Source organism: Carcharhinus amblyrhynchos, chromosome 17, assembly GCF_965287045.1.
Source record: "Carcharhinus amblyrhynchos chromosome 17, sCarAmb.v2.hapA, whole genome shotgun sequence".
In the NCBI taxonomy this organism is placed as follows: domain Eukaryota; kingdom Metazoa; phylum Chordata; class Chondrichthyes; order Carcharhiniformes; family Carcharhinidae; genus Carcharhinus; species Carcharhinus amblyrhynchos.
In genome coordinates, this window is record NC_137340.1 from 31,237,926 (window position 1) to 31,254,328 (window position 16,403).

A 16,403-nucleotide genomic window follows, 5' to 3' on the forward strand; every position below is an offset into this window, starting at 1 on the left:
ATAAACTAAAATTAACCATTATTTGATGCTCTAGATTGGTATCTATTACAGAAATATACTGCATTTTTAACAAATACACATTCAATTTGCTGCTGCCAAATATAAATGGATATACGATTTCAGAGCCAGATTCCCTATTTCAAAATTGCCTGGGAATTTTTCAGTGATAATTTCAGGTTTCAATGAATGTAACAAAGAAATAAGATTTGGAAGTTTGGTGCAAGTTTTTATGTATAAGAACAAACTTGCTGTTTTTGATGTTGATTCCGTAACCGCTAGCAAAAGTGTTTCTGTTTCTCTATAAACCACTTTTCAGATTGGAAAAACACCTTTCAGAGAATGGAAGAAATAGACGTCAAATGCCCTGAGAAACCAAGACCACCTTCTCAGTGCGAGTAAATGACGGAGCTGCCTTTGTGTGGCTAAACCTCACTTTCCTTGTCTAATGTCCTTGAGTCACAGATGTTTGATTTTTAATTAGTTGATCTTGCACACCAAATTGCTGCTTTAAAACTAGTACTGATAATAAAATAGGTCTTTTTAATCATATTCATTTCATAGATTAACAGAATTTTGAAATCCAATGGACAAAGCAATAGTAAAAATTCTACAATACCATAGTAATAAAAATAGAAGCTAACTCGTCAGTCACTAAGTTAGTGTCTCTGAACTCATCCTTTACATGTCATTAAACACATTTTTATGCGAACATAGGCACAGGTGCAGGCTATTCAGCTGCTCAAAACTGTTTAGTCAGTTAATTAGATCATGGCTGATCTATATCTTAATTCAATCTATCCAACTTGGTTTCATAACCCTTAATATTCTTACCAAGCACAAAGTTATCAGTCTCAGTTACAAAATATTCAATTGTCTTCAATTCAGCAGTTTTTGTTTTGGAAGAGGGGTCCAGATTGACGCTACCTTTGATGTGAAGAAACTGGACATCACCCTTGAATGGCTGAATGTTAAATTTAACATTTGGCCTGAATTTTCCCACCAGAGGACATTGTTTCTATTTATCTACTTTATCACATCACTTAATCTTCATAAACACTTGAATTAGATCACATATTTTAATTTTTGATAATCAAGGGAATACAAGCCTGGTCTCTGTAACCTGGATGAATCTGCACTCAATCCTGTCCGAGGCCAATGTATCTTTTGAGGTATTGCCCAACATTGAGTGCAGTACTCCTGATGAGTCCCGAGCAAGGCTCTGTACAGTTGAAGCAGCGCTTCCTCCCTTTCTTTTCCAGTTACCTTGAGTTGAAGGCTGATATCTCATTAACCTTTTGATTCGTTTTTGTGTCTTGTGTATTAGCTTTTCGTGATTGTATACCTGAACAGCTAAATCTATTGGCTGCTTCATATCTCTAAGTCTTTCTAGGGTTCAAAGTGGAGAACCTCCTCACTTCCCCACAATGAACTCCATTTGCCACAGTTTTGCCCATTCATTTCATCTATGTCCCTTTGAAACTTCCCGCTCCATCTATACAGCATATTTTCCCTCTTAATCTGATTGACAAGTTCTGATAAATTATATTCCCTTTATTCCTACTATATATCTCTTGCATCTCCACCATTTACCATATCACAAAATTATGTTAATCTTTTTCTGATTTTATTAAATGTTTTCTGGTGTCCACCTAGACAACCTGCATAGGCACTTCCCTCGTTGACCTCCCTTAGTGACCTCATTGAAAATACTCTGAGATTATTCAGATATAACTTATCTTCACAGATCTGTACTAATTATATATGGTTTGATCAAGTGACAGTTCTACTGCATCATTCTCCTTTAATGAGCGTTGCTTGAATATTTATCTGTCTATGTGAAGTTGTATGTTTATTTGTATATGGAACGTTGAGTAAATGACATCAATGTTTTTCCATGATAAATGGGGATAATTTACTTCATTTAAAATTCTAAAATAGCAAGAGTAGAATTTGGTAATGAATTTTCACCTTTGCTCGTAAATGTGAGGTGATATTATTGTAAAACTAAATATGCTTCGAAGTATGATTATTCTTTAAGGTGAAGATTGGACAGTCAAAAGACAAAAAGCTTAAAATAGTTAGACATGTTTTAATGATTATTGTGCATTTTGAAACTCTGGTTAGTACCTGCACAATGATCTACCCTGTAATTACTTCTTTTCATGTGATATGAAGTTGAACCTATGGATTCTCACAGTGAAGACATTGGAATTGGCCATCAATCTGTTGCATATACCTCAGAGTTCAATATAGATATTGAGAAACCTTTGAAGATTGTGAGCCTCAAAGAGTCTGAGTTGACTAAAATGCAGGAGAAGCCTCAAGCGAGTGCTACTTGTGAAACAGGGGAACCAGGAGATAAACATTCGTCTGTGGAAGAAAACGTCTCCACTGCGTCAATTAAAAGTGTCCCCAAGCCAGGTAGGTTTTAAGATTTTGAATAACTTAAAGTGGAAGCTATTATGCATGATTCTTGAAGCAATCTATCAGTTTTTAACGTTTGAGGTAGTATAGCTGAATGATCTGTTACGTTTAGTGTTTATACCAACCATCGCTAAATGGAGACTAGTGAATTGAATTGTATGAAGTGTTTCTTGCTGGTTAGGAACTATGAAGAATAGATAAGTTAATCTTATTAATGCTGTGACAGTGGTCATCAAACAGGTCCAATGTTCCTGTTGATGGTTTCTGAAAGTGGCCACATAGCTTTTTTTAAAGTTGTGATACCTTAATTGTTCAAGCTATTCTTAACATCAGGTCATAAGCAAGGTCATGAGGGAAGTGAAGTTAATTAGTTAACATTCTAATTTTATTACATGGACATCTAGGATTTTGTACCACTGTTTCCAGATTCATATTTTGCTTTTACCCATTTATAATTAAGGCTGCTGATTCATGGTGACTGAGGAAAATCAAATGATTATTTTATTGCATATGATTCAGTTTATTCAGAGCTTTATTTGTATTTCACAAATTGCATTCCATGGCTCCTGAATCCCACTTTCCAAAATCTGTGCTGCACCGTGCAATTTAATTCCGTGTCTGATGATAGGTGCTAGATTATACACACTAGCTATAGTTTTTTTTAACCTTATTTTTGAATGTAGCTGTCATTCAATCTCATTAAAAGGTTCCCCACTTCCTTCCTCTATTCAGCCTTTTGATTCTCTTTGTGACCTGGCATGCCAAGGAGCTTTTTTTTTAAGGTGTGTTTTCAGAGTTCCTCCAGTGTTTAAATTTGCTTCCTATTGCTTGGCGTTTTTTTGCAAAAATATACTTTGTTTACAAAATATCTAAAACATTTCAAATTGTAATTGGAGGAATGTGCAATAATGTTCAGATTTTCTACATGGTGCTGCACTCTGAGGTGCTTTGACACAGTTGAATTTAATGCAGTCAGGAACAAGCTCACAGCCCAAGTTCTACATGGTTACCAGCCGTTCAGTGTACTGTGGCTGAAAGGCTTTACAAATTGGCCTTTCCCTATTGCTTGGTTCTTATTTAAAAATAAATATTCCTTTCTCTGTTGCAAAGCCAAAGTGCAGAATGGACTGGACAAGGCCCAAATCCATCTTCTTGCTTGCTGTAAAAATCAATTCAGAATGAATCCAATCAAGATACTAGATCCAAGTTGACAAGGACAGACATTACGCCTGATTCCGGACTTGATCCTACACTTGATCAAAGGCTGAGAAGCCATTGCTCAGTTTTCATGCCAAGAACTGAGTTGTAGTTTAAAATGAGGGATGATATGACCTTATGCAGGTTGCTGTCTAATTACCTGTGCAGGCCTTCATGTATAGTGCACCTGTCCACAGAAAGTGCAGAGGCCCCTCGAATTTATATTCCTGCATGGGTCACAAATGTCAAAAGTAGAAAGGTAAGGGAGAGAATTGGAGGAAAAATGGGTAAAAATTTATGCTTTAAGTTCCGATTTTCATTTAATACAAATACAATGTTGAAACTGAGTATGGAAAACACTATAAAAGATTGAAGTAAGGAGCAGAGTGATATTGTTTAATTGATCATCTTAACTCTGGGGTGCTCCAGCATCCTGGGGATGGAAAAGTCATCTTAAGGAATTATGATTTTCATAAAACTTAAGAATGTAATTTGTAGAATGTCATCCTACCGCAACTTACAATTTAAGGATTTATGAAAAAGAAACACTTGCATTTATATAGCGCTTTTTCAAACCATCCAACATCTCAAAACATTTTGTAGTGAATGAAACATTTTGAAGTGTTGTCACTGCTGTAATGTAGAAAACGTTGCAGCCAATTTGTGCACAGCAAACTCCTGCAACTGGCAACATGACAATGAAGAGATGCCCTGTTATTTTCTGATGTTGATTAAACAATAAATATTTATCTAGACACTAGGAATAACTCTCCTGCTCTTGGAAATTGTGCCATGGGATCTTTTACATCCATTCAAGTAGGCTGATAGGGCCTGAACTTAACGTTTCGTTGGTAAGACGGCATCTCCAATAGTGCAGAACACAGAGTGAGTACTGCTAAGGAGAACTGGCCAATATGTTTAGTGCTGAAGCCCTAGAGTGTGACTTGAACCGGAGTCTCGTGACTCGAAGATGAAAGTGCCACCCAATAATAACAATCTCACATTTCTCTTATGACATCTAGTGTTCACAAAAAATGCAAAGCTTTTAATGAGTATTAAAATAGGATCAAATGTTTCACTTCTTCAACCACCAATATTACTAGCTGAATGATACTTTCTCTTGTATTCAGAAGCAGTATTTGAAATATTGAATATTTCTGTTCAATTTGAGATTTTAATAAACTGAAATCACCAGCAGGTGGCAGTGAGGCACAACAATTTTATCAGAAAGTGAACTCCAAGGCAAAGTCGGAGATCAGTACTTTAGATGTTGGAGGCAAAATAAATTATGGATGAATTGCTTTGCTTTTGCTTTACATAACTACTGAAAGCAGAATCTCCCAAAGAATCCATATTACATCCCACTGTCACATAATTTTATTGTATGTGTTTCCCCCACCCACCACCCCGTCATATGTTTTACTTACTGAAAACTTCACTGGGCAAAATTGAACAGATAGGCGAGATGAAATTGGTGTTGAATTAACAGGCTGGTTCATTTTGCAAATGGACATGAGCAGACTGAACAAAAGTAACAATTCCTGGCTTTTTCCGGATTTTTACAATACTTTTAATAACAACATAAATACGCAATACTATCCCAAATAATGGATGGGATATTTAATTTATTTCATTTCTTTTGGCGAACAGAACTAACCTGTTATTCCTTAGTTTCCAGTTCTGAGCAAGATCTGCTTTCAGTTTAAAGTTTATTAATGTCACAAATAGGCTTACATTAATATTGCAGTGAAGTTACTGTGAATATCCTCTAGTTGCCATACTCCAGTGCCTGTTTGAGTACCCTGAGGGAGAATTTAGTACGGCCAATGTAACAAACCAGCTTGTCTTTCGAGCTGTGAAAGGAAACTAGAACACCCGGAAGAAATCTGTGCAGACCCCACACAGGCAGTGACCCAAACCGGGGATCAAACGCAGTCCCTGGCACTGTGAAGCACCAGTGCTAACCACTGTGCCACCATGCTGCCTTTGTTAGGCTGAACGTGGATATCCCCACACTTATTGTTGGCTATACCGCACAAAAGGAATCTTAGTAGAAATCCTGGCAAGTGTTCCTGTTGTGCTCAAATCAATTCCGTCTTATCAAAATGTGAATGATCACTGAAATGTCATTGTTTGATCCACGCTGATCAATACATCCTCATCTCAATTCTATTGTTCCTCCTCCCAGCTATACAGCCCCAGGAGAGCTTAGTTTAACACCGTAGTAGCATTATTAACATTACACCGAGGTCCCTGCGGCAGCATAATTGGAAAGCTGAAAATGTAACAGTAGCCTTATGAGTTCGTAAGTTTTGTTTTATTTTACTTTGCTTGATTAAATTTTAGTTACATATCTTTAAAAAAAAGTCTTATTATTTGAAGAGTAAGGCATTGCTCTTTTTTGGTCAATCTTCTTAACATTTGAGGTTAATTAGAGGAATTGAACTGTAATAAAATTATCTAAACAAGAGCTTCCATTTTGTGTTTTGAGGAAAGCTACTTTAAATAGGTCATTGCTCTCTTACTGTTGTTTTACAGTGCTCATACAGTACATGCTTGAACTTTTCACTGGGGAAGGAATGACTGAGGGGTTTAAAAGTTTGAAGTTTTATTTATTAGTCACAATTTAGGCTTACATTAACACTGCAATAAAATTACTGTGAAAATCTCCTAGTTCCCATGTTTAGGCGCCCATTCGGGTATACTGAAGGAGAATTTTGAGTTCAACAATTTAGATCATAATTGTAGTTCCCACCTTCCTTTTTTTTGGAAGACAATTATTGGTGATGATATTGCATTTTTCATTTATAGCTCCTTTAGGTCTATATTTTGCTACTTTAATTGTCCCATCGACTACTCTTTTATATATTACACCATCATGCCTTTTGCCATTTAATCTCTCTCGTCCTCCTTTAGTTATTTTCATTCTGTCTGAGATTGCAAACAGTCTGGTTCAATCTTGGTGTCATGGTTGACCCTGAGATCTGTTTCCAGCCACAAAGTATCACCATCATTAAAATTGTCGATGTCCATCCCTCCAACATTACTTGAACCCATATCAGCTCATGTCTTTTTTAACCTCCAGATTTAAATATTCTTTGGACTCTCACTTTCTACTGTCAAAAAAACTGGAGGCTGCCCAAAATTACGCTGCCTGTGTCCTAACTTGCACCAAGTCCCGTTCACCCTGTGCTTGCTCACCTACATTGGCTCCTGGCAAAGCAATGTCTAAATTTTTTAAAAAATCTTTGTTTTCAGATTCCTCCAATCCTTCCCAACCTCTAATCTCCTGCAACCACACAATGCTTTCAGATACCTGCATTGATCTAGTTCTGGCCTCTTCAGCATCCCCGATTTTGATCACATCACCATTAGTAGCCATGCTTTAGCTGCCAAAATCAAAGTTATGAAAAACACTCCCTAAACGTTTTGAACGCTGTTCCTGAGTTCCCGCCTTTAAAATTCTCCTTAAAACATATCTCTTTGATCAAGCTTTTTGGTCATCTCCCCTAATATCTACATGGTTTGGTGCCCAATTTTACTTGAAACATTTTGAAGTAAAGAAGCTGTATAAATACAAATTGATGGTTCACTCCTTCCCTCTTTCCTGCCTATTAGACTTGTGTAAAATCTTTTACATTAACTTTTATACAGTGACATTTTCCAGCCCTACCAGCCAGTGGGATCTTCTGGTCCTGCCAAAGTTTACTTCCTGTGGTGGGATTCCTGGCGGTGGAGTGAGCAAGTAAGCAACACATATGCTCGTAGGACTGGAATATCCTACAGGTCAGGCCAATTGCTCGCTGTGGAGGAGGCCTGAAAATCCTGGCCTTGTTTTTATTATGGATATCCACAAAATGGAAAATTTTACTTTGACTCTTGCTTCTTTGTTGTATTTCATCAAAATGTACCCTATTTTAAGACTTAAACCTAAGTTTTTTTTCTTTACCAAAGGCAAAGGAGCAGATCCAAATAAACCCCCTTGCCGCAAAGCAAAAGATATTCGAAGGGAGATAAAATTGAAAAAACTACTTCAGAAGCAACAGCAGCAAGAAGAAAGGACCGATGTGTCCCAAGAACCATCTTGTGCCAACCCTTGTACTGTCCCATTGGAGCACCATGTCCCTCAAACAAATCAGCCAAAGTCATTAGAAGAATTCATCTCTGAGTCTTTAGCTCCAAACGCAGTACACCAACTAGAGGTACTTCATTACTTTCAGTTTGTTTACCTTCCTTGGGTCTTTTGTCCTTTAATGTTCTTGTAGTAATTTCAGAAAGGCATATTTCAGATGTCTTTTCCTTAGTGTTATTAGTTATTTAACAAATTTATTTTGACCATAGTATTTTCGCACCTTGTTGATGAAGATATACAGTTAATAAAATTATTTACAGCACTTTAACCTTTTATTGACTATTCAAAATTGCTCTTTTGAATAGTTGAATCTTGCTTTGATAGTTTGCTGTCATTTGCAAATTTATTCTTGAACAGATTTTGCACAAGTTTGATTGCCTTTGCAATTAATGTCAATTCAAAATAATGGATTTGTAAATGCACCTATTGCTAATGTTTTCCTTCAGAACGCAGTATAGTATTCTTGCTTTTTCATCATTTTCATAAGTATTTTTTTCCTACATATATTTGATGGGTTAGATTGTGCTTATCAAAAACATAAATTTACCTTTGGCAGTGCCATATTTATGAACTATTTTGCTAGCAAAGACTTTCCAAAATAGAGCCGGTTATATTGGTACCATTCAAGGACGTTTCGTAACAAACTGGGCTAAAACTAATATGACAAAAAAAACTTGCTACTCTTTTAGCTGAAAGTCTTGTAAATAGCACCTGTAATATTTCAAACATCAAGAAAAAAATTCTAATTGATTTGTTGTTTCTTGTAAATCCAAATATTACAAGGAGAAAAAGTTAGCTGCCTTATTGTTTCTTCAAACACCCCACACCGTACTCTGAATAAATATGTATGAATGTAATTGACGTGGCCTGCCACCCCTCAACATTCTTATGGATGTTTTCAATGGTAATTGTGCCCAAACCTTTGCTATGTTTATAGATAGCTATGATTTTCATAATTGATTCCTGTTTCCACCCTTTAGTGTTATAGGAGCTAAAGTAGAATCTGACAAAATGTACGAGCTTTTAAAAACATAAATATTTGTCATTATTCATCTGTGTTTTGTGATTCTTATTGAATTGTTTTTGAAAACTATTTTGCAAACATTTTGATGTTTTCCAAATCAATTCGATGATGGGATTCTTCTAACAGCAATAAACATTTCAAACTTCTTTTTCAAAAGGAGTTGGTTATAGGTCAGATTTTGGTATGGGCATGGTATTGTAAATCAGAATAACTGTTTATCTAAACATAAAAAGCATAAATAAATAATTTGCACCCCACAGATAAATCAATAGAGGGCAGTGTTAGTGTGATGCATACACATGGGGAAAGAATTGAACAATTAGCAGGCCTTCTTGCAAATTGTTCCTTACAGACAAACTAAAACTAAACATGCTTCAGTTCAGCATTGCTCAATGCTCCAATAACTGTATTCAACACACATACGAGGATATTGGATGTATATATTATGGCTTATTAATATTCAAATGTTTCAAAACATACTTTTGATAAAGTTAAAAGGGCATTTTTTTCCCCCTTATGTATAATTCCCAATGAAGTTTGCAAGCAAACTAAATTAATAAAAGTCGACAAAATATATTAAGGAAATAACTAATGGCTTATTCTTAGCCATATTGCTGAATGATACTTTACGTTTCTTTTTACAAATCGTAACCTTAGAAAACACTAAATTATTATTAGCTAACTGTTTATGAACAATTATGCCTCTGCATTTAGAAATGCACTTTATAGCAATTTTTTTTTGGAAATAAATAGTAAGTAATAGGCCAAACCTAGCTGTCGCTTTGGATTTGTTCTGAAATTTTATTGCATTATTTTAATTATTGGAGAAGTTATTTAATGACTATTTGTGAACCTTTTGACCGAAACATTGATGATTTTGACTCGCAGATTAAAAAGAAACAGTTTTATGAATCTGCGTGTTGTAGGTCTTGTCTTGAGGTAATTAGTAGCTTTGTGTGTTGTATGCTTCAAGTGGCTGAGAGGGTGAGCAGAGACAATATGGTTCCTGTCTATTCTTTACAGCAGATGACTGAAACAATTGACTCAATTGTTTGAGAGCTTCACTTTTGCAACAAATGACCTTGTCTTTGTTCTAACTATTCTTTGAAAATACAGTTGAAATTAAAAATGTATGTTGTGGTTACTCATAACATCTATTCATGTTTTACTGAAATGCCTTCTGTAGACTTTAATTGAAGTTTGCTTTTATTTAATTTGCTCAGCACCATACGTCATTTGATGACTGAGAAGAAGTTTTTCCTTTGGTATCCTACAACCCATAATGCTTTGTGTTATGTAGCAGCTAATGTGAGATGCAATGGTATTAATTTTTTTTAAAAAATTGATCTGTTTGTTTTTAAATCTTTCTAAATAGTAGCACCCTTTTAGGAAAATGCAAACACTCCAAGTTAGCAGCCTTTGACAATTTCTGAATATTTTGTCAAAATGTTGAAAGGCGAATAAAACTAAGCAATGATCACCTGCTTATTGTTGAAGTAACTCGCTGTTTTGAGTTAGAAGTATTAATATTGCCGTCAAAGTGTTTACAATCTCAATTTGCCCTAATGTAGAATATAGGCAAAGCGTGAATGTTTGCTGATGATTGCACAGTGTCAGTTCTGTTTACAACTGCTTGGATAATTAAGCAGTCAAGCCTCCATACAGAAGATCATGGACAAGCTTGGGCTGATAAATGCCAAACAATGATTATCTCCCAACAAAAGAAAATATAATGCTCTCCCTTTGACATTCAATGGCATTATTATCGCTGAATTAGCAACTTGTATAGTGCCCTTAATTAACAAAACGTCCCAAGGTGTTTCATAGCATTATGAAAGAACATTAAACACCAAGCCGCATAGAGCGACGTTAGGGAAATTGGCCAAAGTCTTGGTCGGAGAGGCAGGTTACAAGAAGTGTCTTAAAGAAATAGAGGTAGAGAGTTTCAGATTTAGGAAGGGAATTCCAAATGTTGTCCCTAGGCAGCTGTAGACATGGCTACAAGTGATGGAGCAGTTAAAATTAGGGATGCACGTGAGGTCGCAATGAGATGAACGCAGATATTTTGAGGAGTTGTAGACTACGAGAAATTACAGAAATAGGGAGAGGCCGTGGAGGAACTTGAAAATTCTCATGCCCATCTTAAAAACATTGCTGGACTGGGAGTCGCTGTAAATCAATAAGCACAGCAGTGATGATTGATTGAGACTTGAAGTGAGTAAGACACCTACAATGGAATTTTGGGTGGCCTCAAATTCATGGAAGGTAAAATGTAACAGACCAGCCAAAATTTGCATTGAATAGTCACGTGGAGAGCTAACAGAAGCATGAATCAGGGTTGTGGCAACATATGAGTTAAACACTGAAGTTGAGTGATGTTACAGAGCTGGAAATAGCTAGTCTAGGTAATGGTATAGAAATGCAGTTGGCAGCTCGTGCACCTGAGCCAAATATGACACCATGGTTGTGAGCTTTCTGGATCAGTCTCTGACAATTGCCAGGAAGAGGGATGGGGTTCAGTGGCTAGGTAACTGAATTTGCCACGGGGTCCAAAAAAAATTGCTCTAATATTCCCAGTGTTTAATTGGATGAGATTCCTGCTCATCTAGTACTGGGTTATGTTATGGGATCAGTCAGTAGTGAAACAGTGTCTGCCATTTTTAAAGGGATATTTCAGAATTCATCATAGATGCATTCCAATGAGAGAGTATTGGAGGTGGGGTGGTTTAACCATTCGTGGTAAACTAAAAATGTTAAAGAGAGTATCCAAGTTAAAGGGCAGTATATAAAAAGGAGCCAAGAGTGACTAAATGATTAATGGAGAAAAAATTAGAGTATGAGAGAAAGATAGCTAGAAATACAAAAACAGATAGTTAAAGTTTCCAAAGATATTTTAAAAAAAAGTTAACAAAATGAATCCGATAGAAAATAATTCTGGAGCATTCTGGAAATAAGGAGATGACATGAATTGAACAGATACTTTGCTTCAGTTTTCACTATAGAGGATACAAATAGCATCCCAGAAATAACTGTGAATCACAACATGGAAGGGGGGGGAACAACCTAAGGAAATTCTAGTCAGGGCACATTGTTGGGTTGCGGGTTGGCAATCCTCAGGTCCTGATAGATAGTTGAAGCACTGTTTTTAATTTTCCAAAGTCTTCTAGATTCAGGGAAGGCTCTATTAGATTGGAAACTAGTAAATGTAACTTCTTTATTCAAAAAGTGAGACAGAAAGCAGGTACAATCCAGTTAGTTTAACTCTCATAGGGAAAATGTTGGAAGGTACTATTTCAAGACATTATAACAAAGCACTTGGATAAATTCAAGACAATCAGGTAGAGTTGACATAATTTCCCTCTCAGGAAATCATGTTTGACAAATTTGTTGAGTTGTCTCAAGAAGTGGCAAGTTTTGCGGATAAACCGGAACTGGTGAATACTATAAGGGCAGGGAGGATATGATGAAGCTGTATAAAATGTTTATTAGGCCGTAGTTAGAGTACTGTGCGCAGTTCTGGTTGCCACTATAGGAAGAATGTGATTGCGTGAGAAACGATGTTGCCAGCACTGGAGTGATTCAGCTATGAATAGAGGCTGTTTAGGCTGGGGTTGTTCTCCTTGGAACAGAGCAGAGGAGGGACATGATTGAGATGTACAAAATTTATGAGGGACATGCAGTAGAAAGGAAGAAACTTTTTCCCCGTAGTCGAGGAGTCAATAACCAGGGGGCATAGACTTAAGGTTAAGGACAGGAGATTCAGAGGGCATTTGAGGAAAAGCTTTTTCACCCAGAGGATGGTGGGAATCTAAAACTTGCTGTCTGAAAGTGTGGTAGAACCAGGAATCCTTGCAACATTTAAAAGCATTTAGATGAGCACTTAAAATGCCATAGCATTCAAGGCTGTGGACAGGTGCTAGACAATTGGATTAGGATACACAAGAACCCAAGAAGTAGAAGCAGGAGTTGGCCACCAAGCTCCTCAAGCCTGTCCTGTCATTCAGTACGATCGTAGCTGATCAATGCTGGCCTCAACTACTTTTTGGTACCTTTTCCCATAGCCCTCTATTTCTCGATGTATCAAATATTTACCCTCCTCCATATTTTAATACTTCTAATGATCCAGCATCCAACACTTTTTTGGGACAGAGAATTCCAGAGATACACCATCCTATGCGTGAAGAAATTTCTATGCACATCGTTTTAAATTACTGGCCCTTTATCTTGTGGCCCATGTTCCCTTGTTGGAGACTCTCCTACTATGAAGACATCTCACCATCTGTTGAGTCCCCTAAAGATCTGATATGTTTAAATAAGGTCACCCTTCATTCTTCTAAACTCTAAGGAATATAGACCTGGACTATTCAGTCTATGTTGATAGGACATCCCTCATCCCAGGAATTAGCTTGGTGAATCTTCTTTGGACTGCCTCCAATGTTACTATATCCTTTTTCAGGTAAGAAGACCAAAACTCTCTACAGTACTCCAAGTGAGGCCTCACCAACACCTGGTGCAATTGCAAAAAAAACACTTTCCTGTTTAAACTACAACCATTTTGTAATAAAAGCTGAAATGCTATTTGTCCAACTACTTGTTGGACTTGTATGCTAGCTTTTTCTGGTTCATGCACTAGAACACCTTGATCCTTCTGTACTCCACTCACCTGCAGTCTCCCTCCATTTAGATAAACTAAATCTCAACAATAATTTGTTTCCGTCTACCCAAGTGCACGACCTCACATTTCCCTACATTAAATTCCATTTGACAGGTTTCACCCAGTCCCCAATCTATCTATATTCCGTTACAGAACCACAATTTTCTCATCGCAATATGCCCTCCCACCTATCTTCATATCATCACCAAATTTAGAAATTTTGCCTTCAGTTCCTTTCTACAGGTCATTAAACCAAATATTGAATAATTGTAGGCCAAGAAGTGATCCCTGTGGTATTCCACTAGTTACACCTTTCCACTCTGAAAAGGATGCATTTATTCTGACTCTGCTTTCTATGTAACAGCCAGTTTTCAATTCATGCTAACACCCTTCCCCCAATTCCATGGGCTTTTACTTTATGCACCAACCTCTTAAGTGATACCTTGTCAAATGCCTTTTGGAAATGTAAATATACTCCACCTAAAGATTCCTTCTACTCTCCCTGTTACATCCTCAAAGAATTTGAACAAATTTGTCAAACGTGATTTATCTTTCATAAAACCATGTTGATTATATTCAGCTTTCCTAAATGATGAGCCTTTTCTTTGATTATTGACTCCAGCATCTTCCCAATACTAATAGATGTTAAACTAACTGGCCTGTAGGTCCCTGTCTTTCTCCCTTTTTGAACAAGGGAGTCACATTGGCTGTTTTCCAATCTTCTGGTGCCCTCCCAGAATTTAACGAGTTTTCTGCGGCCACTTCTATTTAAACCCTAGTGTGTAGTTCATCAGGTCCTGGTGATTTGTCCTTCTCTAGCCCCTTGAGTTTCTCTAATTTGGGATTTTTGTAAGTCCTACCATGTAATTTGAAATCAGCCCACCTGCTATCTTAGGGACAGTTGCAATGTCTTCCAAGGTGAAGACCGATGCTAAAAATCTATTTAGCAAATCCCCCATTTCTCTGTTTGCTGCTATCAATTCATCAGCCTCGTTCAGTAGAGGTCCTACATTTACCTTAGCTGCCCACTTCTTGTTTATATATCCATAGAAACTATTACTGTTAGTTTTTATGCTGCGTGCAAGTTTTCTCAAATTCATTTCTCCCTTATGAGATTTTTAGTCTTGTGCTGTGGATCCCAAAAGCTTCCCAGTCCTCTGGTCTACCACTGTCCCTTGCCACTTTGTGTATTAATTTAACATTAGATAGGATAGATGGGTCCTTGCTGCCTGGTTCAATCATAATGGGCCAAAGGGCCTCTTTCTGTTCTGTAAAACTCTGATTATGACTCTGACTGTATTTAGATTTTCAGAAGGTGACAAAGTGCCACATCAAACGTTATTGCCCAAAATAAAAGATTTTTGTGTACTGGATAACATACCGGTTTGGAATAAAATGAGTGGTGCACCACAGGGATTACTGCTGGGGTCTCACTTTTTAGATAAGTTGTAAAATGAAGGAGCTGAAGATATGATTGCTAAATTTGATGCACAGATAGGTAGGAAAGCAAGTTGTGACAAGGACTTGAGGCTACATGGGTAATATCGAAAGTGAGTGTTCAAAGATATGGCAAATGGAGTATGATGTGGGGAAAATGTGAAATTGTCCATTTTAGCAGGAAGAATTTTAAAAAGCATATTATCTAAATGCTAAGAGCTCTAGAGATAGGAGTGTCAATATTGGTTTGCAGATACAGCAAGTAATTAGGAAAGTTAATTGAGTTTATGTTGGGAGGTTCTGTTTCAGTTGTACTGAGCATTCATGAGACTACATCTAGGCTACTGTGTACAGTATTGTTCTCATTATTTAAGGAAGGATATAAACACATTTCGAAGCAGTTCAGAGAAGGTTTGCTCGACCAATGCCTGGAATGTAGGTTGTCTTACAAGGAAAGATTGGACAGGCTAGGCTTCTATCTGCTGGAGTTTAGATGAATAAGAGGTGACTTAATTGAAACATACAAGATCCTGAGGGATGCAACAGGGTGAATGTGGGAAAATGCTTTCCTTGTGGAAGAATCTGGAACTAGGGGTCACTGTTTAAAAATAAGAGGTCACCCATTTAAGATCAAGATGAGAATTATTTTCCCAGAGGGTTGAGAGTCTTTGGGACACTGTTCCTCAAAAAGCAGTGCAAGTAGGGCCCGACTATTTTTAAGGCATAGGTAGATAGATTCTTATTGCACGGCAGAGCAGGTCTGAGGGTCCGTGTCGCCTAATCTGTTTCTGATTTGTATGTTTGTATAAAAGTTGGATTTGTAGTCTAATTATTTGGTAAGGGACAATGGTGAGTTCCTTCAGGACTTGTGAAATCTGACATCATGCTTTTGATTGCTGTTGCTGAGAGACATCTAGTTTTTTTTTTGAACGAGTGCAGTTTCAAAGATGCAAGAAGCTTGACTCCATGCTGAATAAAGCAGTTTGCTTGACTGGCACCTCATCTACCACTTTAGACATTTACTCCCTCCACAACTGGCAGATGCATTACTTTAACTTGCCAAGGCTCTTTTGACAACACCTTTCAAACCCTTTACCTCTAGAAAGTTAAAGGCAATAGGCTAATGGGAACACCATCACCTGCAAGTTTCCATCCAAGTTATACCTCACCTTAGTTTCATATCCTTAACTAATAGTACTTGGAGTACTTGTACGGCACGGCATACAGTGGCAGGAAGATGACGCACCAGCACTTTCTCGAGGGAAATTAGAATCAGCAATAAAGCTGGCCTTGCTGGCAATGCCCACACCCCATGAACAAATCAGGATCAGTCAGAAGGGACAGACTCATGACCTTTCTCTGTTCCTAAAAGATATTGAATGTAATTGTAGGGATGAGTAATTTGTGGTATGGTGAAAATGCGATGTGCCTGACCTGCAGCCCTAATAGCCTGACCTGCAGTCCTAATGGTGGCTAAATCTTTATCTGTTGAAGTTTTTCGATCTAAATTGGACAAATATTGAAGCATATATTTT

At 37.2% G+C, this 16,403-nt stretch overlaps 1 protein-coding gene across 6 annotated transcripts in view; it reads left to right on the forward strand.

Annotated features, from left to right (window-relative positions):
• ate1 (arginyltransferase 1) overlaps nucleotides 1-16,403 on the forward strand; it is a 237,988-nt gene that overhangs the window by 20,653 nt on the left and 200,932 nt on the right. For all 6 annotated transcript variants that reach the window (XM_080205722.1, XM_080205726.1, XM_080205725.1 and 3 more), the window contains exons 5-6: nucleotides 2,176-2,421; nucleotides 7,576-7,823. In XM_080205722.1, coding sequence (XP_080061848.1) covers nucleotides 2,176-2,421; nucleotides 7,576-7,823 — 494 coding nt within the window. The remainder of the gene's footprint in view (nucleotides 1-2,175; nucleotides 2,422-7,575; nucleotides 7,824-16,403) is intronic.